Source organism: Palaemon carinicauda, chromosome 2 (assembly GCF_036898095.1).
Source record: "Palaemon carinicauda isolate YSFRI2023 chromosome 2, ASM3689809v2, whole genome shotgun sequence".
In the NCBI taxonomy this organism is placed as follows: Eukaryota; Metazoa; Arthropoda; class Malacostraca; order Decapoda; family Palaemonidae; genus Palaemon; species Palaemon carinicauda.
This window is the reverse complement of record NC_090726.1, coordinates 49227059-49254894: the sequence shown is the minus strand read 5'-3', so window position 1 is coordinate 49254894 and position 27836 is coordinate 49227059. Positions and strand designations below refer to the sequence as shown.

Genomic DNA, 27836 nt, shown 5'->3' with positions numbered 1-27836 from the left:
CTTAGTAGTTTGGTCAATATGATTTATAATCCATAATCTCTGTCTCAATTTATTTTCCATCATCATACTACACCTTGCAGGAACCTCATCTTAAGTTGCTACATTACATGCAGAAGTACATGTGACGTGTGTTTTCACTTTACTAATCGAATATACTTATTTATCTGGAGAACAGAAATATTTTCATGTGACCTATGCTATCAATTTTGCTTATTCTCGTATTGTACTAGCTTCATGACATAATATGCCTCAAAATTATTAGAAAAGTATTGTTTCCTCAATCTCTTCACAACTTGTATATTTTGTCCATAGAAAAATCCATACTCCACTCTTGTAGTAGTCTCGTGAATCCATCTATAAAATTCAGTATATATTGCATTAAACCTCATGCCTCCCCTACAGTATTCACATAGCCAGATTCTTGATTAGACTTTAACTTTGTTTCCTTCCTTTCTTGGCTTAAATATAACTTTATATTGTTTTTCCATTCAAAAACTGTTAATGACTTGGCTTTGATCCCTGGAAACACTAGTGCTTATCTAAAATTCTTTCAATCTTGTGTTTCAGTATACTGTACTACATAGTATGTAATCACCAAATCTATTAAGTGATCACATTGTGTCAATGTACTAGTCCTTACATTTGATGGAAGGGGATTTTCACCATGATAAGAATGTGTTTTACTAAGTAATGCATTTGTAACAGAAAATTAGAATTCATAATAATGGACTCCTCCAGGAGCAGCATTAACGTTTTTTTCTCTTTAATTAGACCGAGTTTCCGTGTAGTTTCTAAGAAAAGACTTGACCATTCTTATAGAGTATCGGTATTGCATTTAAGAAAATATTGAAGCATTTGTTATTAAGCTCAAGGAAAGACGAAAGGTTGACCTTGGTAAGTAAACGGAATTAAATAGGAGTTACTGTACATTGTCCCCCTCCAGTAATCATGTCCACAACAAATCTTGTGTCAACTGTAATGCATTGTGACTGCTCTCCCCATCTTGTTGTATGCTGTGATGTTATTTTAAATAAACAAATATTACTAGACAGACTTTCTTTTTCTGAGAATATCCCCCCAATTATAATCACCATGAAGTTAAACTTAATCACCAGGTAGTGCTTGATGTAAAATAAAATTCATAAAACAATACTTATCAAATATTTGTGTTACAATATATCTCTGAAACAGCTTTTTGAGTGAAAGAGGAAACAAGAATTTCCTACCGGATTTGGATAGTACGCAAATGAGTTGACACCTCATCTAAAGATGTCGGTAACGTGACAAGCTAGCATGTGTTTACATTACAGTCAGTTTGTTTCTTAGCCCACAAAGTTATGGGAGGGTTCTATGAATATTGGAATAACAAATTTCATAATGAATATTTCCTTTATTTCAATGAATCTTACACAATGTGTCAAGTTTTCGACTCAGAATTATTTCTGCTGATATTAGGCATCTGACTATGTCACATGAAAGGTCTTAATTATTTTATATTTTTTTTTATTTCCAATGTGTTTAATAATTGGAATGTGGATGTATTTCATTATTGGTTATTGTTACTATTATATCAATTTAAAGCTGTTTCTAATTTCATTAACATTATCCATTTTTTCTTGAAAACAAGTTTGTTTTGTTTGAGTTGTATTCGCACTTCCCACTCGACTTCGACTTAAGTAGTATTGAGATTATTACTGGTTATTTAAAATATTTATCATTGAATTACTGTGTCATTTACATTATTAATCATTATCTTTTTCCATCTACAAATGTCACCCCCCTGTTTACTACCTTACAGGCAAGTATTTATTTCATCATTGTATTATTTACTTGAACATACGAACAATGTCTTAATGTTGGGAGAACTCCCACCAATATTTGCTGTTGTCTTGTAATTATGCCAAAGAGAACATCTCGGCTTATTGCCATCTGTTTTCGCCGGGTTTTTAGCAGTGAATACGCGCATAATTATTTGTATATTATTAATTCTAGGGTGTAGGCATGTTGTGATGGGTCTGTCAATGTAGTCATCTGTTCCAGTTAATAGCATAGTAGCCTTATCTTAGGATAGTTTATATCTCTAGCTGGCTTAGACTACCTTTAGCCAATACAGTATGTCCTAGAGGACATTTATTTATTATGCCATAGTAGCCTGATTTAGGCTATTCGGTACGACCACAGTTGCCGAGCATTCCATTTCATATTTTGATTGGATGATCTATTGTTAGGTTAGAACTAGCCCACAACGTGGGCCTAATATTGATGTATAGCTTATGGTAGTGAAAACTAATGGGTTAAGCCTAAGTGCGTGTTTGGTAGGCTAATAACCATGCGACTATTACCTGCGCTAGGGGGACCACAGTAGGTTACAATCATAGTTTTATATTGCTGGCACATTTCAGTTCTTATGCTAGACTAATACTAATTTCCATATATTTAGTATCAGATTAGGCTAGTAGACTGAGAAGCCTTTAATTTTCCATCTTGCTTATTGTTGAAATATCAACATAGCACATATGCTCAGTCTATACACTAATGCCTATTTGCACGATACTTGTGTTAAACGTCTTTTTTCAGGAATGATTATTAGCGTTTCCTGAAAGATGCATGTTCATGTGTAGATTTACTCTGCCAATAAATATGACAAGTGGATTTGAATTGATTGGCGTACTCAGCATAGTTAAGGTATGTGAAAGACACATTCGTTAATTTGCCTCGCCCCCTCTTACCAGTTGCCTTATGGAAATGTTACCCTCCATCTTATCCAAAACATTATTTATTTTAATTTATTGTGTAGTGTTAATTATCCAACTTTAAATCACACCCAATATTCATATGCTGAATATATTTAGGGATGATCTCCTAGGAGCAGCCAAAGGTCCATAAAATACTCCCTCTGGAGAGACTTTTAAGGGTCATCCCGGCATTTGGTGATGTTTAGGAGCCAAAGGTCCATAAAATACTCCCTCTGGAGAGACCTCTAAGGGTCATCCCAGCATTTGGTGATGTTTAGGAGCCAAAGGTCCATAAAATACTCCCTCTGGAGAGACTTCTAAGGCCCCGTCCACACGAGCGAGCACTGCTTGGTAAGCTTTGCTCGGTGTGACGTCAGAAATGGAGAAACCGCGAGCAAAGCTTCGCACAGGGCTTCCCTGATGTTTAGCAAAGTATCAAGGCTTTGCCTGGCAAGGGTTTTCCCTGACGGAAATTCGTCTTCCAATAAAGGGATAAAGCTGTCACTAATGACATGCCGTCACTTTCGAATATATACATCTGCTTTTGCATATATATATATATATATATATATATATATATATATATATATATATATATATATATATATATATATATATATATAAATAAATATATGCAGACATACATACACTCACTCATATATACATATATATATATATATATATATATATATATATATATATATATATATATATATATATATATATATATATATATATATATACACTGCTTATAAATTATCAATACTCCTAATTAAGGTAAATCTTATAAACAAAGAAATTAAATAAAAGCTCTAAATTGTATTATTACATATATCTTAATAATAAATTATCTTTCTCAGTTTTATATTATTTATTGAACTGATTTCCTTAAAATATCTGTGCTGCTTACTATTTTGTTTACGTTTTTTCATGATATTGTTATAATTTCGTTGACGATGAATGTTTCAGGGTTATTTGTTGCTCCGTGCTTTATCTACTTGTTGACTTTCTCAAACGTCTTCATACACAGATATGTCTGTGCCTCAATATAATTTAAGTATATAAATTACACCTTGCCCTTATCCTTTTACAAACAACTATATTCACTTCACGTAAACAGTATAGAATAGCAGAAAAATTACGTCACGGGACAGTGGAGTTCCTGTCACACCTGCTGAAATACTTTGCCTCATGTTGGTATCTTCTTTCATTATATATGGTTCCACTTTCGATAAGATTTTATAAAAAGTGTTAGGGTCCATTCTCATATAGTTGATGAAATCTGCCTCATGACCATGTTTCAGTTCCCGCAATATTGTCATGTGACTTCCAATGTCTTCTCTTCTTCGTAACCACTCTTTACACCACATCCTTTTCTGCTTTGTTGCTTTTATCTTTGCACACATTGCTATAACAATAGACAGTGCGATTTTCTTTTTGCGTGTCCTGCGATCCATGCTGCCCCACACAACTTGATCCTGTGTCAGTCACTCACTGCCAGTCTTTCACTACCCAACCACCGTCGTTTGGACAAGAGCTTAAATGCGTTCGACAGGCTTAGCTCGCAAAGAGGCAAAGTTTACCGAGCAAAGATCGCTCGTGTGGACGGGGCCTAAGGGTCATACCTGCATTTGGTAGTGTTTTTAATTTGTTTACTACCTTTCTGATCATGGAGAATGCGTTAAAGGGATAAATATGAAGATATGACCAGTCTTAGATCATGGAAATCAACTAGCCATGCCAAAGGATCCGAGAATGGGGAACAATGAAGACATCCAGTCTCCAGTTCAAAAAGTTGGCGAATATATCAAGTTTGGGTTGACTCAAAAGTTTTCAGAGTTGAAAGTTTAATTAAGGATCATTATTTTGGGCAGGAGTTAGTCTTTTCCTGCATAGTTGATCCACTAACAAGTTCATTTTCCTTGTGGTGTAAACTGGTGTATCTGGATAACGGTACAGTACTGGATTCTCTCCAACTCGAGAGTTCCTAAGCAAGGAGGAATTGGGACTATTGACTATTACCCATTGCTTGCAAATACTGTTATTGGAGAGAGAGCCAGAGTGAAGGGCTATAATTCTGCCTTCCACTTATTCTCATACTACAATCAAGACCTTCAAGACTAACAAAACCTTGAGGGAGTTGACATATGGTTCTATGTCCTCTTGCTCCAAGTTAAGATTTGGAAATGGTGGGATGAAAGATACATCACATGATGAGGTTTGGTCTCAGTATTCCTTTAGAGTTAAGAAGAAATTGAATGGCTATCATTTGAAAAGGCTATGATGCCCAGGATAATCATCCACTTGCTCACAGGGAGGAGTTGCAGATCCCGAGGTCCCGTAGAAAAACAAGAATGGAATCTACTGTCTTCTACAACACCTACAGATATTTCAATGTTATTACACAAATAAATATTAGGCTGCATTCACTAAGTGCACACACCTGAACAGAAAGCAAAGTTTTCAATAGCAGGTGTGGTATCATGAGTCCCACGTAGCGTATGAATAAAGGGCAGTCTCTACCTAGTACCCAAGCCATCAAGTCCTATATTTTAGTCACTGAAACCTCCTGCATATTATATCATGGTGGCAGCGTGATAACGCACCCCACGCCATTCCAGCAACAAACTCGAACCATAGAGACTCTTTATATACCTCTCCTGTCCGTAATAACTGAGAAGAGGACTCATAATCGGCCCGAGTTTATTATCAGCGACTACAGACGACGGCATTTTCAACCAACGGCAACCGGACAAGGACTGTCATACCGGCACAGATAACAACCGTAAATAACTTATATCGCCAGGATACGGCATAGAATCGACATTTGTGCACCGCAATTATAGTGAGAATAGTGAAGAAAGTTGTAAATAGAGTACTTACAAGTATTTTGGCCATTGTTATCCGCGCACCACTTTACAAAATAAGCCAAACACGACGTACATTCAGCGGTGTAAACAAAACGGTGAAAACCGTGCCGAATACCAGTGCCAAATTTGTGTTGGATAATTTAGTGCAGACTAATGCAATACTGATGATATTCCAAGTGTATCGTGTACCTGACAAGTGACAAGCAACCAGTCAATGCATTGCAGAACCGGTGAGTGAGAGCTAATGGTTGACTACATGTACTGTTATAATGTAACAAGGCACACCTGACGATCCACGTTATTTTGCCCATTGTAAACTAAGTAGATTGTACTATAATCTAAGTTACTAAGACCACCAAGATGTTGCACTCACACACGTAACAGTAGACCAGTTGAATCACAATGCCCTAAGCTTGCCAGCCAAATGCTGTAGTGATTTCCATACCCTTATTACATGTCTCTTTGTGAACCGTAAACTGTGTTATTAATTCAACCACTATCCATATATTGTGTAACACCCTCTTGAAACCAAATCCAATAATGGCCCAGCCTAAATGCCCAAGTATGGACTGGGCTCACCAGCCCCTGGCCGAGTCTTTTCGTGCATTCAAGGCGCGCATGAACTTGTACCTCGAAGACCAGGAAGTCACAGACCCAAGCAAGCAAGCAACTAAAATTAAAATCGCCCTCGGCGATGAGGGCATGAGGCGTATCTTGGCGAGCGGCCTCACTGAACAGGAGCAATGCGTGCAGCAGAACACATGGAGGCTTATTGAAAGTGAGGTCAATGCAACGGTCAAAATAAATTTCCGAGTTCACCGCCTCGAATTCGCAAATACCAAACAGAAACCTGCCGAAACAATCAGTCAATTCCTGGCCCGACTCCGTGAAAAAGCGACAAAGTGCGAGTTTGAAGACAGAGAACTCAACGAACGACTTATCGAAATGACCATACTGTACTACGAACACAATTCGAGGAATTTCGGAAAGAACTCCTAACTAAACCGAAAAGATATGCTGTGAGCAACGTTTTAGAGAGGTCGGGAATACGAGGCCATTGCGGCCTCCACGGCATCATTACGCTCCATACACATGAGCTCTGAGAACGCAAGTACAAGCCATACCAACGTGGATGCAATCCAAAGGGAAAGCAACGAGCTACGGAACAAACCACAAACCACGGACAACCCCTGCGAGAACTGCGGGCTCAGCCATCACATAAGATCATGCCCCGCTTACAATGACAGATGCAGTGGTTGTAGCATCAAGGGGCACTAGAAAAAGATGTGCCGCAAAACTGTCGGAGGCAGATTAGTGCCAGGAGACAACACACAGCAGACACAACGCCAGAGCAAGACAAGAGGGCACTCCTACCGACGGCCAAATTGGGCTCCTAGCCACAGGCAACACGAAGTCATGGTTAAGGAAAACCCCGATCTTGATGAGCAAACAGATTATATGCCAATCTTCGACATGATAACGATATCCGTCATAGGAGTGGCAATGAAACGAGAAGCATTCTCAAAGCTCATGGTCAAGCATGAAAACCCCCCAGCCTATGGGCCCCTGAAACTCAAAATCGACACAGGTTCCGGTAGCAATGCGCTGCCCTTGCGGACATACAAGCAAATGTTTGGTGATGCACCCACCAACCTCAAACTATCCCCAGAACCGTCAGTAAGACTTAACATCATACAGTGGCAACAATATTCCCTGCCTGGGTCTTTGTGGTCGATGTGTCTGGCCCAGCCATACTTGGCCTTCCATCATGCCAAAAACCTGGTATTGTGGAGATCAATGTCAACAACGTCACTGGAGTACCTGAACAACCAAGCCAACAAGGCCCTATTAGATCAGTCGAGCAACTAAAAGCGCAATTCCCAGCACAGTTTGACTGTATCGGCAAACTAAAAGAGCCCTCGATGCTCCACCTCAAGGATGACGCGATACCTTTATGTGATCCGCCTCGTAAAGTGAGTATCCACCTGAAGCCCCGCATCAAGTCTGAGCGTGACACTATGGAGAAACAGGGGGTTATCAAACGCGTAACAGAACACACAGACTGGTGCAGCAGCCTTGTGTATGTCACAAAACCCGATGGAAGCCTACGGATCTTCCTTGACCCCAAGCGGCTCAACCAAAACCTCAAAAGATGTCCCCACAAGATTCCCACTCTAGAAGAGATCAACCCAGTATTCTCCAAAGCGAAAGTGTTCTCCAAGCTAGACGCCAAAGCACGCTACTGGAGTATACCGCTACACGAGGACTCGCAACTACTGACAATGTTCTGAACACCACACGGCCGGTATTGTTGGACAAGACTACCATTCGGGCTGAATGTAAGCCAGGACATATTTCAAGCCAGGATAGACTCTATCATCGAGAATTTCCCAGGTGTTGTTGGCATTGCCGATGACGTGGCAATATGTGGGAAAGACGTGTCGGAACACGACAAAACCTGATGGGGTTCATGCAGCGTGCAGCCCAACACGAGCTCAGCCTAAACTCGAAGAAATGCTCCATTTCGAAACCAGAAATAAGAGTTTTTTGGAACACGCTATACCAGCAAGGGCATGATGCCAGACCCGTCAAAGGTACACGACCTGCATAACCTGCCGTCGCCCTCCAACAAAGAAGAACTACAGAGATTCCTGGGAGTAATGACTTACCTCAGCCCCTATGTACCACATTACTCAGCTCAGTCACAAAGACTTCGAGATCTGGTCAAGGAAGATGTGCCCTTCCAATGGGAAGGAGACCATGAATCCACCTATCAACACCTGAAACGCCAAATAGCATCATCAAGCACGCTGTCTTACTATGACCCAACTCAACCCGTGGCTCTTGAAGTCGATGCATCGCAAAAAGGCCTCGGAGCGGCCCTCATCCAAGACGGGAAGGTAATAGCCTTCGCCAGCAAAGCCCTGACACCAACCGATTAGTGCCCCACCTAGACTACAACGTCTTTTCTTAAAACTGCAGGGGTATGACATGAGGGTCAAGTAAAAGGAAGGACGAACCCTTGTACTCTCTGATGCCCTATCACGCCTTCCTAACTCACAAAATGACAAGGAAATCCCCTTGGATACACGAGTGGACAGACTAGAACTAGATGACATCAATGTGATATCAGTCGCACTCATAAAATTTGGTCTCCAGATTTTGGAAGAGGTCCGCCATAGGTCGGACACCGACCCAGTGCTGCGCACTCTCAAGCATACTATCATCGAGGGTTGGCCTACCTCAGTAAAAGGCTGTCACCCCGATATCCGTCAGGTTTCTCATAAAGAGAAAGCCTTGCCGTGGAAGACGGAGTCATATTCAAAGGGGGACAAGTTATCATCCCCAAAGAGGTCAGAGGCCGGATACTGGACCACCTCCACCAGTCCCACCAAGGGATCTTAAAAACACAAGCCCTGGCACGGGAGTGTGTATTCTGGCCCCACATTGCAAAGGATATAGAGGACAAGGTCAGGGCATGTGACATATGCCAGAAATACCAGCCCCAGCAAAGTTCTAGTGAAACCACACATCATGACATTCCTCCAATGCCCTGGTTCAAAGTCGCCTCAGACATCTTCCAAATTGGCCACAAGACATCTGATTACGACTGATTATTAAACAAAATTCCCCATAGTCACCGAACTAAGAAACCTGTCATCTGAAAGTGTGGCCAATCACCTCAAATACTTGTGTTCGCTGTTCGGATCCCCCAAAACCCTGGTCTCAAACAACGGACCTCAATACACGGGAGCAGCCATGAGGGACTTCACTAAAGCCTGGGGTATTGAGCACATCACATCAAGCCCACATTAACCTCAATCCAATGGCCTCGCAGAGCGCGCAGTCGGAACATGCAAGGCGATCATCAAAAAATGCCTTGAGACAGGCGGTGATATGCATACTGCATTACTGTACTCAACTTATGGGCCACCCCGATCGACAATAAGACACCCAGCCCTGCAGAGCTCATGTTTGGTCGCAATGTGACCACTGACCTACCAGACCGATACGAACCACATCTCGCACACATCACGACCCGCAACCACCTCCAGGACCGCCTAGGACCAAATCGGACACAACGGCACTTCACAGACCTCCAACCCGAACAACCAGTCTGAATATTCGACAAGGCCAGCCACACATGGGTGCTAGGCAGATTGGGGCGTAAGTCAGAACCCCAATCATACATTGTGGAAGCCCAAAACGGAGCGTGCCTCAGGAGGAACCGGTCCCACATCCGTCCGACACCGCTCGCGACAAACACAACCGTTCAACACCCAACAGCAGGCTCCAACATCATCAGCGCAGCCTCCACCGCGACCCGCCGATATAACGCTGCCGCCACCTAGTGAGACCAAAATAACCCATCAAACCCCCGCAACTAGTGATAGCACTGCAGATCCGATAGCGGTGTATACCAAGTCAGGCCGGCTGGTGAAAACCCCATCCAGATATATGGAAAGTAACGCGGTCACATTCCGAATATTCCCATAAAGTGCTAAGTTAAATAATAATATACATCCCCCCTTGTTTTATGCCCAAAAATTCTGAGAGGTTGTTACCAGTGTTTGAAATTCAACAAGAAAAGTTACCAGTCTCAGGACTGGTTAGTGGTTCAGAAGGAATTTTCTTTGAAAAGTTACGAGTCTCGGACAGGAGAACAGGCTCCATTTCGAACACTGTCATTACATATATGTGTATCAGGTTTTCATTTTGTTTTACTATATTTTGGTGTTGTTGTTCTTTGCATAAAAAAAAAAGGCCATTTATTTTCATATTTATGACTTCTCTGCTGTAACCAACACTATTCAGACCAGAGTCTGGAAAGCTAATAGCTATTATGTTTATATGACTATCCACAATCACCAATTGTACCATGCATGTTTATTGTGAAGGGATGAATACAATGGATATAATGTTTGAATATGGAACTTTCATTGCTTATCTCTATGTACTTATGTCTGATTAATTATTATGTGTAATCAATTCTTTATATGTGATAAGGGGGATGTGGTATCATGAGTCCCACGTAGCGTATGAATAAAGGGCAGTCTCTACCTAGTACCGAAGCCATCAAGTCCTGTGTTTTAGTCACTGCAACCTCCTGCATATTATATCAGGAGGTAATGCTCATACAAAGCATTCAGAGAAGTCATGCAAGTATTCTTTGTGGAAGAGATCATTGACAATTTAATATTTCTGTAATTTTTATCATTCTGTAGACACTGCTTTAAAAAGATGCAAGTAGAACCTGTGTATTCGAACATCAAGAAGGTTGAACAAATCGGTTTTCGACCAAAAAGTTAGAGTGAAAAATACCAGTGTTCTCGAAAAAATATTCAATACTGGACCATTGCCAGTAAAAGCCCACTGAGCCGAATGCCATCAGTTATGCATTGGCCATTGTTTCGGATGAACATGAACTTACGTTCTGCCTCATTTTTCATGTTACGCTGTGCTATATCTTTGCTTAGCATCATTTTTTATTTATTTTGATTCAGTAGCACTTAAACATGGGTCCAAAGAAGAATAAGAGTGAAAGTTGTCTAGTAAAAAGGAAAAAATAAGTGCAAACAACTATTGAACTTTAAAAGGAAATCACTGCCAACCAAGAAAACAGAATGCGTGTTTTGGATCTTGCTTTCAAATACTCTATGGCTAAGTCGATGATATCGAGTGTCTACTTTGACAAAGCAAAGGCCTCAGATACTTGAGGAAGTTATGAGGTTATAGCATTAGCGAAGCAATTATCTGTGAAAAGGTCCTAGAAATATATGAAGATTTACTGAAGAAAATCCCTGGTACAAGTATTAGGAGTGATTTTGTATTTGTAACGTATTGAAAAACATTACTGTCTCATTCAACTGTGTTGAACCTTCTGGGAGTTGTTGGTGTCTGTCTTCTGCCATCCATGAACTGTGACACTAGCTGCAGCATGGATCTGCATACTTATAATTGATATACCAGAATAAAGTAAGTTGATTACCAACCCGTCTTCTTGGAACCTAAGCACTAAAGGACAAGGATGCTACAGTATTAAGGCTAGTAGATGGTGGTTTGAAAAATTTAAGAGAAGTGGAATACACTGCATATTAAGACATGGTGAGGCAGCGAGTTCAGATAAGGAAGCAGTTGAGATATTTGTCACCGAGTTTGGTAAATTTATAATCAAAGAAGGTTATACGCCTCAACAGTGGGTTGTTTTGAAAGAAAATACTGATGAAGAGCACCTTTATTACAAAAGAAGAAAAAGGCCACAAGTCAATGAAAGATAGGCTTACTCTTCTGATGTGCGGTAAGGCAAGTGGAGATTTTAAGGTTAAGCCATTGTTGGTTTATCATCCAAAAAATGCAAGGGCCTTCAAAAAGAACAATGACATATAGAATACATTGCCTGTTATGCGATGTGCTAATTCAAAGGCCTGGGAGACCCAGCAATTTTTTTTCGAGTTGGTGTATGAAGTTTTTTCCACCGTGAAAGTATATTTACAAGAAAAGAACTTGCCAGTAAAATGCCTTCTATTGTTAGATAATGTTCTTGCTCACCCTTCACGCTTGGATGAGGATTTAGTTGATGAGTGAGAATTTATTCCAGTTAAATATCTGTTGCCTAACACAACCCCTTTGCTACAAAACATGGATTATTATTATTACTTGCTAACTTACAACCCTAGTTGGAGAAGCAAGATGCTATAAGCTCAGGGGCCCCAACAGGGAAAATAGCCCGATGAGGAAAGGAAACAAGGAAAAATAAAATATTTCATGAACAAGTAAAAACACTAAAATATATATTTCCTATATAAACTATAAAACTTTAACAAAATAAGAAGAAAAATTAGATAGAATAGTGTGCCCGAGTGTACCTTCAAACAAGGGAACTCTAACCCAAGACAGTGGAAGACCATGGTACAGAGGCTATGGCACTACCCAAGACTAGAGAACAATGGTTTGATTTTGGAGTGTCCTTCTCCTAGAAGAGGTGCTTACCATAGCTAAAGCCTCTTCTACTCTTACCAAGAGGAAAGTAGACACTGAACAATTACAGTGCAGTACTGTAGTTTACGCCTTGGGTGAAGAAGAATTGTTTGGTAATCTTAGTGTTGTCATGTGTATGAGGACAGAGGAGAACCTGTAAAGAATAGGCCAGACTATTCACTGTATGTGTAGGCAAAGGGAAAGTGAACCGTAACCAGAGAGGACCCAATGTAGTACTGTCTGGCCAGTCAAAGGACCCCATAACTCTCTAGCGGTAGTATCTCAATGGATAGCTGGTGCCCTGGCCAACCTACTACCTACAGGCCATTTCCAATTTTAGGAAATTATATAGTAAAGCTTTGTTTCAGAAGTCTTTTAAAGTCACTAATGACACTCAGCCAACTTTGAAAGAATTTTGTTAATATTATTTTCATATTCTTAATTACGTTGACCTTATCAATAAATGCGTGGAATCAAGTAACCTACCCCACTATGAAACTGTGGCCTGAGTGTGTACCAGAGCAAGATTTTGAGGGCTTTATTAATGAAGAAATTGAGAACAACAATGCTTCCTTAGAACAAAGCATGGGCTTGGAGGTCGACAATGAGGATGTCAACGAGCTACTAGAGGACCACAGTAACAAATTTACTACAGAATAGTTGGAACAACTTCAAAATTAACAACAATGGATTTTGACTGAGGATATGTCTTCTGGGGAGGAAGAAGTGAAAGAGGATACCCCAAGTTCAGTTATTAAAGAAATTTGTGCTAAGTGGGGGAAAGTTCAAGCTTTTGTTGAAAAAACTCATCTTGATACTGTAATAACCAATAGGGCAGTAAACCTTTTCGATAATAATGTTACGTCTCATTACCGTAAAATTCTGCAAATATGGCAAAAGAACAAGGATTGGATCAGTTTTAATTAAAGAAAAACCGGCCCCAAAGCGACAGAAAAGGGGAAAAACCCCGAATCTTATTTACCAGGTGTTTTTATGGAAGCGGACTCCCCCTCCTGGTAATAACTCCTCCTTTCCTCCCCACACCGCCATCCACTTACATCATCATATCGTAACCAAAAGGGTAAGTTTTCTTATTCGTAACCAAAAAGGTAAGTTTTCTTATGTTAAAGTTACTTCTAATGTTTTTATTAAGAGTTTTATGTTACTGTATTTATTGTTTGAGCAAAAGCTACATAACTGCATCACTTTTTCATGCTAATGAAATGCTACTAGCGAATCAACTGGAGCTTGGAAAAAGGAATATAACCCGAACTTTAATTATCAGATGTTTTTATAGAAGGCGACTCCTCCCTTCCTCCCCACACCATCATCATACTGTATCCAAAAAGGTAAGTTTTATTATGTTAAAGTTACTTCAAATGTTTTTATTTTTATTGAGTTCTATATGGGTTGTTGTATTTAATGTTTGTGCAGAAACTATATAACTGCATAACTTTTTTATGCCAATATGAAATGCTATAAGCGAATCAACTGGGGATTGGAATACATTATTCACCTCTACATTATCCTGTATTTGTAATGGGAAATAATATAGTATTCGAATGAATCAGTATTTGACCATCGTTCAAGGTACAGGATAGCTTTCCTTGAGAATTTGCTAAGTCTAAAGTTATGCTTGCATCTCACCAATACCTCAGGGTTCAAGCATTCATTGGGTCGGTTTTATTAGCCATTATATTCTTGGTATAGGATCCTCTCTTTCTTCCAGGTTTAAAAATAGGAATGAGGACTGAAAATGAGTCTTGATTTGTTAGTCGTAATCAGTGACGAAATCTTGGTGGGTCTGGACTTTGCATAGGCTCCGGCTGGAGATTTTTGACGACTGCCCGAACAGGTCCAACTAGCCTATCCTCGTGAATTTTTCTAAAATAAGATATAGATTCACAAAGGCAAATCAAGTATGAGGTCCATTTTCTCCTCCTTCCCAGCTTTATCCTTAATTGGAGTCCAGTTTACACTCTGACAAAACTCAGTTGCTCAAAAAAGAGCAAAGCTACTCTCCCTTTCAATACCAAATTGGAGGATGCATTGATAGCCTCACTCACACCATCTACAAGTATTAAATCAAGGCAATTGATAGAGCCATCAACTTATAAACCAAGAGTACTGATTTTAATAAGGGTGAACACACATTACAGCATCAACAATTTCACAGACAACACCCAAGGAAGAACCTGCAAAAGAATCTATCTCAATAATTCTTTTTGAGGTGTAACAACTAAGGCACTTTCCTTAGGAGAGAGGAAAGTTTAAGGCAGGAGAAAGACTAAGAATATTGAACAATGGCGACAAAAAATTAATGGATCACTCCAAGCTATACAGTTCTGTCTTGCAAGGACCAGTACAGATCTCATAGAATTAGAATCTGAAGAGGAAGTACCTATGACATTTATGGCAGTCAAAACCGAAAAAAGACAATGAAACCAAGCTGAGAGTTAAGTACGATACTTTGACGAAGGAAAAATCTATTTCTGGGCGAGGGACCTGTGTCGCCCAGTGAAATGCTTCTTATAGCACCATTTCTAAGGTAAAAATACAGTACTGCTAAATATACCAAAGAAAAAAGTTGCATGGAATGCCAGGAATAAACCCAGCTCGCTCACTCTTATAGTGACTGTATAGTAACTGGGGCGTGTTATAACCACTACCAGAGGTCCCTTACCAATCAGTCTTTTCCTTCCTCAATATCCCCCCATACTACGAGGTGCCGTTCTACATCCGACTACTGCCTGCTACTACGATTACCCCGCCCCACCCCTACCACTACCCACGCTTCTTCCCTCATTCCTTCTCTAGCACCAGTGATATCCACACGCGTTTGTTTTTATAGCGTCCGTGTTTCTATGTTTTGAAGATGTCTGACGTTTTGAAGATCCCTGCTCCCAAGTTGAGTACAGTAGACCCACGTTACGGTGTGGAATACAATGTTTTTTCGTCCCCTCGTTACGACATTTTTCCCACCTTACGGCATCGAATTCCAAAACTCAAACTTGGCGGTTTTTACGCGTACGACTGTGCGAGTCACTAGCCTACCATCACGCTCATACGTCACTGCATACGTCAATAAGAAGCTGGTCTGCTATTGGTCGGCATCACGGCGTCACTAAGATGCCAATACGCTATTGGCCGAAATTTCTCCCATAATGGCTGAGAGAGATGCTGCCTCTCTCTCTCTTTGTTATACGCACGCTCAGTTCAGAATCTCATGTGCGTTTCGTAAAGACTTGATCTCCGTGTGAGTGCTTGCGATATCGTATTTTTTGTGCATTTTAGAGCTTAATTATAACTTTAATTCGTTAGCCATAGGTCCCAAGATTGCTAGTGATGTTAAAGGGAGAAGTAAGATGATTACTATGGAAACGAAGCTGGAGATAATAAAGAAATATGAAGAAGGCATGCGCATTGTTACCCTCGCTAGTATGTATAGCCGTAACCAGTCTACGATTGGTACAATTATCAAGAAAAAGGAAGCCATTAAATCAAGTAAGTCTTCTAAAGGCATGACTGTCCTTGCCAGTGGAAGGACCTCAATCAACGACGAGATGGAGAGACTCCTTCTTCTATGGATTAAAGAGAAGGAAATCGCTGGTGATACACTCACGCAATCGGTAATTTCGCACAAGGCGAGCGCCATCTTTGCCGATCTCGTGGAAGCCCAGAGAGACGGCAGAGACGAAGGAACGTCGCAGCAAGGCCCCCAAGAGTTCAAGACTTCTCACGGGTGGTTTGATCGCTTTAGGAAGAGGACTGGTATTCACTCAGTCGTCAGGCATGGAGAGGCGGCCAGTTCTGCAAGAAAGCAGCAGAAGAATTCCTAAAGAAGTTTGAGAAAGTAATTTCAAGAGAAGGCTACATTCCTCAGCAAGTGTTTAATTGTGATGAAACTGGCCTTTTCTGGAAGAAAATGCCCCGCCGTACATATATCACAGCTGAAGAAAAGAAACTTCCTGGCCATAAACCGATGAAGGACAGATTTACGCTCGCATTTTGTGCAAGTGCCAGTGGGGACTTGAAAATTAAGCCCCTACTGGTATACCAGTAGGGGCAGAAATCGGCAGAAATAAGGGAAGCTATCGGTTGGTATGAAAACCTTACGAGTTTCATTGAAAAAAAATACACCCAGAAAAACTTCACACAAGTCGTCTTATGGAGAGTGTTAATGACAAGTGTATGAGTCATTTTAGAAATATGTTGAGGAATCGTCAGAAACAGGCTTCTTTGGATAGATATTTTCCAAAAGAGAAGTGTCAGAAAGCAAAGATGACAATAGTGATCCTATTAAAAAAGCTAAAAAAAAGAGTAATTTTTCAAGTTCTAAAAAAAAAATCCTAAAAAAAATTTCAAAAGACAAAAATAAAAAAAAAGCAGTTTTAATTTTAAGAGTTTAATAGTAAGAATATATTTATTATTAAGTGTACATAACATAATTAGCATTGATATGTTTTTATATCTACCGTCTCCTCCCCCCTCTGCCTCCACCCACTAACAGCTCAAGTCACGTCACTCCAAAGGTAAATAAAATTTGATTTTTCCTTTACAGTACTGTACAGTATATAATTTTTATTTATCCTGTAATGTTATTTAATTATACACTGTACAGTACATGTATATTATATATAAGTATACTGTAGTACAGTGCTTACTACTATACTATTTTGTTACATACTAATTTCCCATGTTTTTACCTGGGGTTTTGCACGCATTAGCTCTTCTATTGCCCGCCATACGACATTTTCACCATACGATACCAACTCCGGAACGGATTAATGTCGTATGGCGGGGGCCTACTGTATTGTATTTATATGCTATTACTGTCACAGAAACGACATTTTTGTGATGAAAATGTGCGAACTCATGGGTAAGAGTACTTAAAAATAGGAAGAAACTTTCATTACCACTTTTACTTGTCAAAAACATGCGCTTGAAACATGTAGGAATATGAATATTGGGTAAGATACAGTGAATACTTATTTTTAACCCCCCGAGAAATATTTGTTTAAACTGGGTCTATGAATTTAAAAAAAAAAAAATACTAAATAAACAAACTTTTCTAATATTACTTACCTTCTAGGCAATTTCGGTGCAAATATTCAAACTCTGTGTATTTTAGTTAGGCAGCGAATGAATTTACATTATCAACTCAAGAAGCTGTTGAAAAAGAGGGGGATTTTATTTTTTAATACCACACTGAAGTTTTCAAGTGTATATTACCAACAAGTAATTCTATAATAGAAATTCTAAATAACATGAAAATAATATGGAACACTAAAACATACTAAGAATATTTTAACCCTTTTACCCCCAGGCTATTTGGAAATTTCCAACCCTTAACCCCCAAGGGGTTATTTTTTCCCCAGCACATTTTGCAGTATATATTTTTTAAATTGCTCTAACAGCCTTAGTTTTTGTCATCGAGAGGTCAGGTTGGTCTCATTCTCTAGAAAAATGCCTGAATTTTTTCAAAAAATTATCAAAAATATGAAAAAAAAAATTTTCATAGCATTATTTTGCAAGGACGTACCAGTACGTCCATGGGGGTAAAGGGATGGGTTTTGTGAAACGTACCAGTACGTCCTTTGGGGGTAAAAGGGTTAACCATCGAGTTTAAGAAAGACCTGTTCTCTTATAATATTTAAGTCATGCAATAGACACAAGAGTTGCTTTCCTATGCTTTATCCAGTACTAATTAGTTTTAGTCTATCAGGAACTTATGACATTTTGAGTACAATACAATGTCATTTGTATTTCCCTGTGTCAATTGCCTGAACGGAATTAGATATGAAAAAGATAATTTTAATTCTTTACTAAAATTGTATTCATCATAACTACCCATAAGCTAAAAATTATTTTGAAAGAAATGTTAAAAATAATAAACTGAAATTCTGATTACCAAAGACACAATGTAAATATCACAGACCTATGAACATCTTAATACCAGAATATGATATTGTAAATAACACAGCCATAATATAGAATTCTCTGACTCTTCTTAATTATACTTAATGTATTGTATACTGTATTGAAGTAAGTAACAGCTCAATTGCAGGAAAAAAATTTATCTACATTTTGAAAGACCGATGCAACTAGCTGCTATGTTTTTATAACAGAAAGTACATTTTGAAAGCAAAAATCTCATAAAAATTGGATAAATATTGAAATGATAACAAAAATTCCAATTATTTCTATGAATCATCTATGCTGAGAACCCCACACTTTTGGAGGTGGGTATGTGATGAAGAGATACAAAATATAAATTAATCTCAGTTAAATCAACTTAATGTCTCACCTTATAAACATTATCAACATTTCTTTTTTGCTTTGATTATAGAATGATTATTTATTTAATTTGCTTTACATTTCAGGAACCTAAAAACCTGCCTTTAGTACAACATCAAAAATCAGTACCAAATAACTACAATTTTAGAAAAACGGGTACGTAAAAAATCCCTACAAAATAAGTACTGTGCTATACTCTCCTGAAGTTCATATCGCTACTTACTCTAAGCTAGGTAACTATCGACGTCTATCCTAAAAATTTCAAACTTCCCATATACTTTCTCTTCCAGTCTCACCCATCTAGTCTAATATGGTCATTATATGGCAGCGTATGGCAATGAGCAACGCTTGGGGACGCAAACTTCAGTTCACAAAGTCCCAACGTAGGCAATAACCTCTTGACATCACTTATCAGTGAGGATGAGGGGAGCCCATGATATGAACTTAAAGCTAGAACATAAACGTTTTATTTCTAAATAAAAAACTAACCAGCTCAACTCAGCACCAACTAAAGAAAGTCAACACTTCACTTAACTCATAAGTTATTAGAACCTACATTCATATCACTATTCTTGGTGAAAGATGTCCGACATCTGTAGGTTTAACTACAGTTCTTATGGAGCCTTTATTTACATTATACTCAGATAATCAAGACTAATCTTACCGTAGAAGGAATTGGGCCATAAACTTTTTCACGGAAGCCTTAAAATAGCATAAGCTTATCAAGAAAACCATATTCGAAATGTAGCTAAACATTTGTCAGGAGAGGATTGCATAAGTCAAGTCATCCTTTGATAAGCAAACCCATCGATCACTGCGCATGAATGCTCATCATTTCAATATAGACGAATATGATCATATTAAAGTAATCATAAATATTATTCATAAAATCAGGAACTGCTTTAAGCCTATCTGTTTCATCCAAAAATATAACACTCACTTGCCTAAAAATGAAGCTATGCACTGACAGATGAATGGGCAGGACTTCACCCAACTTACCACCTACCACCTACATTATATTGGTTCTATCCCAATCTCTTGTAGTACCAATTCAAACGTATTCTGTACATTGTTCTTCAAAACAACTGGGCTCGTGCCACATCTTAAAATCAAATAACAACATTCTGTGTTATTCACTTTAACCCTTTTACCCCCAGGCTCTTTGGAAATTTCCAACCCTTAACCCCCAAGGGGTTATTTTTTCCCCAGCACATTTTGCGGTATATTTTTTTTAAATTGCTCTAACAGCCTTAATTTTTGTCAAAGAGAGGTGAGGTTGGTCTCATTCTTTTGAAAAATGCCTGAATTTTTAAAAATAAATTATCAAAAATATGAAAAAAAAATTTTTTATAGCATTTTTTTGCAAGGACGTACCAGTACGTCCATGGGGATAAAGGGATGAGTTTTGTGAAACGTACCAGTACGTCCTTTGGGGGTAAGAGGGTTAAAAGTCTAATAATAAATTATCAGTATTTTCAAGATACTAAATAAATTATCAGTATTTTCAAGATACTAAATTACCAGTAAGCTGAGCTGTAGAGACCAGTCCACACGGTGCAACAGACAAAGATTATATGAAGTTCTTGTTATTTCTCGATTGGTGCTTAGTGTTCTCCCCATGGCACCATTTCTCAGGACGACTAGGCATCACAGGGTAGAGGAATGGGCGAGGGAGGGGGTTAGGGAATCTTTTTCTATTCAGATGTCAGGAAGCCTGTAGCTTTGATTATTTTGGCATGATGACTAAAAGGTAAGATTTGTTGAAATCATTTGGAATTTCTTTTGGGGGAATGACAAAAATAATTTTTATAAATATAAATTTTATTTATATAGAACTATCTAATTTTACCTTCTTTTTCTTCAATTTCTTATCCTTCTGTTGAGGTTTTTGTATGCTTGCTTTTTTCTTTAGTTTCTTTTTCTTCTTCTCAAAAACATCTTGGCTCGTTTCTTCTTCAGACGATATTAGTTTATTCTGTCTCATGTATTCTTTACGCCTTTTTTCTTTTTTGGCTTCTTCCTCATCTGGATCTCTGTTTGAAAAAAAATTCCATTTACAGGTACTAATAAAATTATATACTTTACAAGATCTTTATAAAAGTAATGCAGTATGTATTGTGGAAAAAATGTACCTCTAAAAATATGCATTTAAAGAATTTAACCCTGTACTAATACTATAAAAATAATTTTAATTGCTACTTTAATTATACTATATCAAATAATTTTAATTGCTACTTTAATTATTCTATAACAAATAACTTTAATTGCTACTTTAATTTGCAGATATGTCTTATTGTCTCTGCAAATGCTTACGTACTGTGACCTGCTTTTAACGGAAATTTTACTTTCTCAACTAAAAACGGTAAGTTAAGAATACTTATTTACATAATTCGATTACTGTAAGAGGGACAAATAACATCCATAAATAATGTATGATTAAACTTAATACAGACTGTATGATAACAGAAGATTCATACAAAACTTACTCTATTAAATACATAATTCCAATTTACTGCTCAATAGAATATGTACCTATTTAACATTTTTACAATTATATACTTTTTTGAACATAGCTATTACAGCTCGTTGAAGTTCTGGTACTTTGTAATCATTCCTCACATTACAAACTTTTCAGGTGCTAGGATATTCAGGTAGAGTGCTTACCATTAACTAGGTCTTAAAAGGGGTTTAATAAAGGCAAAATATATGTCGGCATTTCAGAAAAAAGTAAAGAGAATTCATATAGAAAAGGTTTTGCTTAGAGGAAATGAGCAACTGGTTTCGATAACGAATGATATACTACACTCTTAAACATAGACAGTGTTCAAAGTCCTCTCGATCACAAAAGCTTCTATTAAAAAATTATATTTGCTTTGCTTGCTTTCCATTACAAAACAAGCTTTCTCTCACCTGCCCTCCATTATAAGTCGTTTACGTTTGTTGATGTTACGACGTTCATCAAAATCAGTTTGATTCAGTTTTATCTCCTGGGCCCGCTTAGTAACGTTAACTTGTTTGAGTATTTTTTTCACTACACTCTCCTCAACCTAGAAAACAAGGAATACGTTAAATAAAATTTGAGAACGTATAAATTATCTACTGTGGTCTTGAACTTGCCTTCAATACAGATGAGTAAGTTTACCAAACAATGTCTTTGGTGTATTATAGCCGTAAGATATGACTAGATACATATTTTCAATAATGGCTCTACTGTGTCCTAAATGTAATTCATTTAAATAGGGTAGCTTAATTTGACCCATGAATTATTATTTTTCATACTTTAAAAAAAAAAACCATTAAAACTAAAATTCTCAAATTTGTCCGCAGAAAGAATTTCTAAATTTAACGTTTAATAGTTAAAAAACTATAAGGACAGTTCTTTCAGTAATAAAAACTTAAGAGACCCTATACTACTAATCCAGTAATTTCAAAAAGATTTTTTAAGTCAATTATCATATATCAATAAACCATGGTCATAATTTGCTTTATTACTAACTGCGTTTAAGAATTTTAACCCTTTTACCCCCAATGGACGTACTGGTACATTTCACAAAACTCATCCCTTTACCCCCATGGACGTATCGGTACGTCCTTACAAAAAACTGCTATTTACATTTTTTTGCATATTTTTAATAATTTTATGAGAAACTTCGGGCATTTTCCGAAAGAATGAGACCAACATGACCTCTCTATGACAAAAACTAAAGCTGTTAAAGCAATTTTAAAAAAATATATTGCAAAATGTGCTTGAAAAAAAAAATGCCTGGGGAGTAAGGGTTGGGAAGTTCCAAAATAGCTTGGGGGTAAAAGGGTTAAAAAGATGTATGGAAGAATATGAAAAAATATACTGTATTTAAAAAGTGTTTTTAAAAGCAGTATTTGCTATTGTACTTTTAATTGAATTAGAGTAGATTTCAAAACAAATTTTTAACTTATGGACTGTGTTTTTTAAAAGTAATCTTTGGCCCTTTTAAACAAATAGTGACTATATATATGAACACCTAACAGTTTTAACTTCACGGATAGTGTTTGAACATGTACATACAACATTAAATTTTCATGTTTAATCATACTGAAAAAATGATAGAATAAGTAATTACAGTTTACTAACATCTACATATCATAAGGAAGGCTTGAACACAATGAGCTCTAGCCTTAACTTTTTTCATAATTAATTTTTTCACTGCAAAAAGTAAAGTCTTACACCTTGCTTTCCTCAGTGTTTTAAATACAATCTTACTTTTTCCGTTAGCAAACAGTTCACAAGTGTCAAAATATCTTCCACACACATACCTCCAACACACCTTGCTTTCCTTAGTGGTTTAAATACAATCTTACTTTTTCAGTTAACCCTTTTACCCCAAAAGGACGTACTGGTACGTTTCACAAAACCCATCCCTTTACCCCCATGGACGTAACGGTACGTCCTCGCAAAAAAATGCTATAAAAATTTTTTTTTTCATATTTTTGATAATTTTTTGAGAAAATTCAGGCATTTTCCAAGAGAATGAGACCAACCTGACCTCTCTATGACAAAAATTAAGGCTGTTAAAGCAATTTAAAAAAAATATACTACAAAATGTGCTGGGAAAAAATAACCCCCTGGGGGTTAAGGGTTGGAAATTTCCAAAGAACCTGGGGGTAAAAGGGTTAACAAACAATTTACAAATGTCAAACCATCCATATACATACCTCCATTTCAGACATTTTTTTATTTGTTTCAGCTTCAATTGCTAAAAGCAGCTTCAAATCATGAGGGGTCACCAACGTAACAGCTAAGCCCGCTCTTCCGGCTCGTGCCGTTCTACCAACGCGATGAATGTACGTCTTCGGAAGATTTGGTATTCTGTGGTTGATGACCATAGCTACCTGGAAGTCATTAAAATGGTTAGACAAAGAGCAGGTAAATTTTATTACAAGATCAGTCAATTTAGGAAGGAAAATATTCACTAGATTTACAAGGATACAATTATGGTAGTGTTCACAAAAATCACGACATTATGCACATTAATTTTAGCTCTGGGTGATAGGAGGATAGATGTGAGCGAGGCAAGAGAGCGTGCTAGAAATAGGAATGAATGGCGAGCGATTGTGACGCAGTTCCGGTAGGCCCTGCTGCTGCCTCCGATTCCTTAGATGACCGCGGAGGTAGCAGCAGTAGGGGATTCAGCATTATGAAGCTTCATCTGTGGTGGATAATGTGGGAGGGTGGGCTGTGACACCCTAGCAGTACCAGCTGAACTCGGTTGAGTCCCTTGTTAGGCTGGGAGGAACGTAGAGAGTAGAGGTCCCCTTTTTGTTTTTGTTTCTTTGTTGATGTTGGCTACCCCCCAAAATTGGGGGAAGTGCCTTGGTATATGTATGTATGTATGATTTTAGCAAATTTAGACTAATTTTTACCCTTTTGGGTCTTTATCAAACAGACAACTAATATTCCAAAGGTTTACTCCTCTCATACAGTACAGAATGGCCTAATTTACTAACTTACTTGGTTTCAAGAAGTTGTTTGTTAAACAAATTGTTTGTAAGCCCAATTTGTTAAATTTTGGCCTAGGGTAGACCTAACCTGAATTCCATGCCTATGATTTCCAGCTACAAGTCAACAAATAGTCAGGTTCCATAAGAAATAGATATGTTTTTACAAATGTTGTTTTGGTTACTGTATGAAATTATATAATATGGTTTTATTACAATATTTCTTCATCTTTGTTATTTTCAGTTGGACTTGTGTTTGTATCTCCGATTATTTGTAAGTTGAGGACATTCTACTATTTGTTCTACACGACTTAACCCTTTTACCCCAAAAGGACATACTGGTACGTTTCACAAAAGCCATCTCTTTACCCCCATGGACGTACCGGTACGTCCTTGCAAAAAAATGCTATTTTTTTTTTCTATATTTTTGATAATGTTTTGAGAAAATCCAGGCATTTTCCAAGAGAATGAGACCAACCTGACCTTCCTATGACAAAAATTAAGGCTGTTAGAGCAATTTAAAAAAAATATATTGCAAAATGTGCTGGGAAAAAAATAACCCCCTGGGGATTTAGGGTTGGAAATTTCCAAATAGCCTGGGGGTAAAAGGGTTAAACCATTGTCGTCCAAACTGACATCCGGGTACGCAAAATAAATCATATGGGTACATGAACAAACAAGGAACACAAACACCCTAGGGTTCTAAACCAGCCAAGAATAACCAGTTATTAATTGGTTAGAAATGTTTTTTTTTTTCACAAATGGTTACTAGACTTTTAAACCCTTTTACCCCCAGGGTATTTGGAAATTTCCAACCCTTAACCCCCAGGGGTTATTTTTTTTTCAAGCACATTTTACAGTATATTTTTTTAAATTGCTCTAACAGCCTTAATTTTTGTCATATAGAGGTCAGGTTGGTCTCATTCTCCTGGCAAATGCCTGAAGTTTCTCAAAAAATTATCAAAAATATGCAAAAAAAAAAATATAAATAGGATTTTTTTGCAAGGACGTACCGGTACGTACATGGGGGTAAGGGGATGTGTTTTGTGAAACGTACCAGTACGTCCTTTGGGGGTAAAAGGGTTAACAGACAACAAACATTCCAAAGGTTTACTCCTCTTATAAAGAACTATTTGTTCTACACGACTTAAACCATTGTCGTCCAAACTGAAATCCAGGTATGCAAAATAAATCATATGGGTACATGAACAAACAAGGAACACAAACACCCTAGGGTTCTAAGCCAGCCAAGAATAACCGATTATTAATCGGTTATAAAGTTTTTGTTCACAAATGGTTACTAGTCCTTTTTAACAGTTCAGTCATTTATTGTTCATCTCAGACCACATCAAGTTGATTAGTACAAACATTTAAGCACTTCCTTGCAAGTTATGTCCTCTATTTTTCAGATTTTTTGGCAATGCTAATAATTATGAAAATAATCATTAAAGAATAATGGCTTTAGAAAAACATTTGCCATTTGTAGTGTCTTTCCCTAATGGGCGTAATAAAATCAAAACAAAAACAAACTAAATGTCAATCTGGAACAAAGCCTGATCACTACAGTAGCCTCAATATCACCAAGGACGGAAAATATAGTCGGTGAACATCAGCCACACATCTCGCATTAAGTTATGTAAGTAATTTTAAAGCATTTTATTAAATTATCCTTTATATTTGTGTAATAAATTAAAATTTATTGACCAACACCTGTACAATGCAGTCTTTTAATAATTAATATATTATTTGCATTATCCTAAATAAAACTGAGTTTGTTCAGCTATGGTGGGTGGGGGCAGCAGTACATAACAGTAGGTGATAAAAGGTACAGTAGGCAAAAATGTTTGGAAAACTAACTTAGATTAATAAGGTACACACCCTTATTCCTTTAAAAAATTGGATTTGATGGAAAAACCTACTTTGGGAGGAGCAGCGTAATTCCCAAGGGCCTTCTTGTAAAGGCTAGAACAGGGAATCCAATACATAAATATTGTTTTCCATGTTCTATGGCCCATGTATCAATGTGCAAGGCATTAACTCAGTTTGTATAAAGGAAACTCATGGGTACGGGCTTGAGCCCATCACAGCACCAACACTAAATTCATCTGCTAACACATCATCCACGGAGAACTATTACAAATGGTGAAGGTAATACTTTCTTAACTGTTTATTTCTCGCCGGGAAACCATATCTTCAATCCAGGAGTATGTCTCAGTTATGTTCCACTTCCCTTCATGGGAGTCGGGACTAGCAAAACCATTGTCATGGGGGGACTAGCAAAACCATTGTCATGGGAAACAGAAAACACCTTCCAAAAATAAGGTTTTTTCATCGTCAAAACCACTATTTTTGGGTTAGGCTGCTGTGTGGTTTTCAAGAACTAATTCCAGAGCATAAAAAAAAACTACACTTGTGCACCAAATGGGTCAAGTTACTCATAACTCAACAAACACTCGATTCTTCCTTTCATAGGTAAAATCAATCACTTCATAAGCGAAAATCCCTCACTTTAATTAAATTTCCCATATGTAAGAGAAGTACAGTATTACCTGCCAAAGCATTTGCCCTGGCTCTATCCACCAAAGGATTGAGGAAAAAGATGCTTATTGTGAAGAAAGTCCTCTACTTACGAGCATTTTTGGATTGCACGATCCTAATACTTACCAGGTGTCTTGCCTGTAACTTCATATTGGCAAATTTATGGACAACCCCACACGTAGGCTTACACAGTGACATTACCATAGCTTAGCAGGCATCCCATGATCCACTGGCAGCTCCAATTTCCAGATAAGACAGAACAGACACACATGAAAAAACTGTCTACCGAGCATTGAATTTAGCAGTCTTGATTGTCTCTGGAATCAGGGATAAATCATCCCCCACCTCCTTCATCTTAGTTTTTTGGTGAAAAAGACCCGACAAAACAATTCAGTTCTATGATACATTCAAAATTCATAAGGTAAACTTCTAAAACAGATATTACATTTTAGGGTAGAGTGGAATCCCCTTTTCCTCGACAATGTTACTCTCATCTTGATCATTCTGACCAAGAAGGGTGTCTACTAGTATGGTACTGTCATTCCAACAACAGTCCCCTTAAAAGGGCTGTGAATGATCAGAGAGCCCCTGGCATCTGTGACAGGTTTTGCCAAACTATCAAAACCAGTCTTGCCTCTTATTAGTAGCACATTCGTGAGCTTTAAAGACACTTTAGGGGATGGTTCCTTAATATACCAGTGTGAGAGAGGGAAGGTATACGAGTTTCTCTAGGGGAAACAAATAATGCAGCCTCACTCTGGGCTTACCCTAAGGTTAAATCAATATCATTATCCTTCTTCAATTTCCCCCCAGAAGAGATACAGAGTAGGCTCAAAAGCCAGAATACCATGAGAAAGATGTTCAACTCATTTCTTAGACCTTGAAGAAGACCCTGAAGGAAAAGAATCTTGCTTTGACCTCTTTTTAATCCTCGCTGTAATCC

At 37.9% G+C, this 27836-nt stretch overlaps 1 protein-coding gene across 2 annotated transcripts in view; it reads right to left on the bottom strand.

The window, feature by feature from the left end:
* The window catches only part of Dbp45A (putative ATP-dependent RNA helicase Dbp45A), a 65568-nt gene that overhangs the window by 10627 nt on the left and 27105 nt on the right, over positions 1–27836 (bottom strand). Inside the window, exons 7-10 of one of the 2 annotated variants that reach the window (XR_011040760.1) lie at positions 23573–23749; positions 21791–21927; positions 20730–20913; positions 17669–17752 (exon numbers count right to left, since the gene is read on the bottom strand). Coding sequence is in view for 1 of the 2 variants with exons in the window: in XM_068355764.1 (XP_068211865.1) it covers positions 20730–20913; positions 21791–21927; positions 23573–23749 (498 nt within the window). In the remaining variant the exon portion in view is untranslated. The remainder of the gene's footprint in view (positions 1–17668; positions 17753–20729; positions 20914–21790; positions 21928–23572; positions 23750–27836) is intronic. The other variant, XM_068355764.1, reaches the window with a different exon arrangement.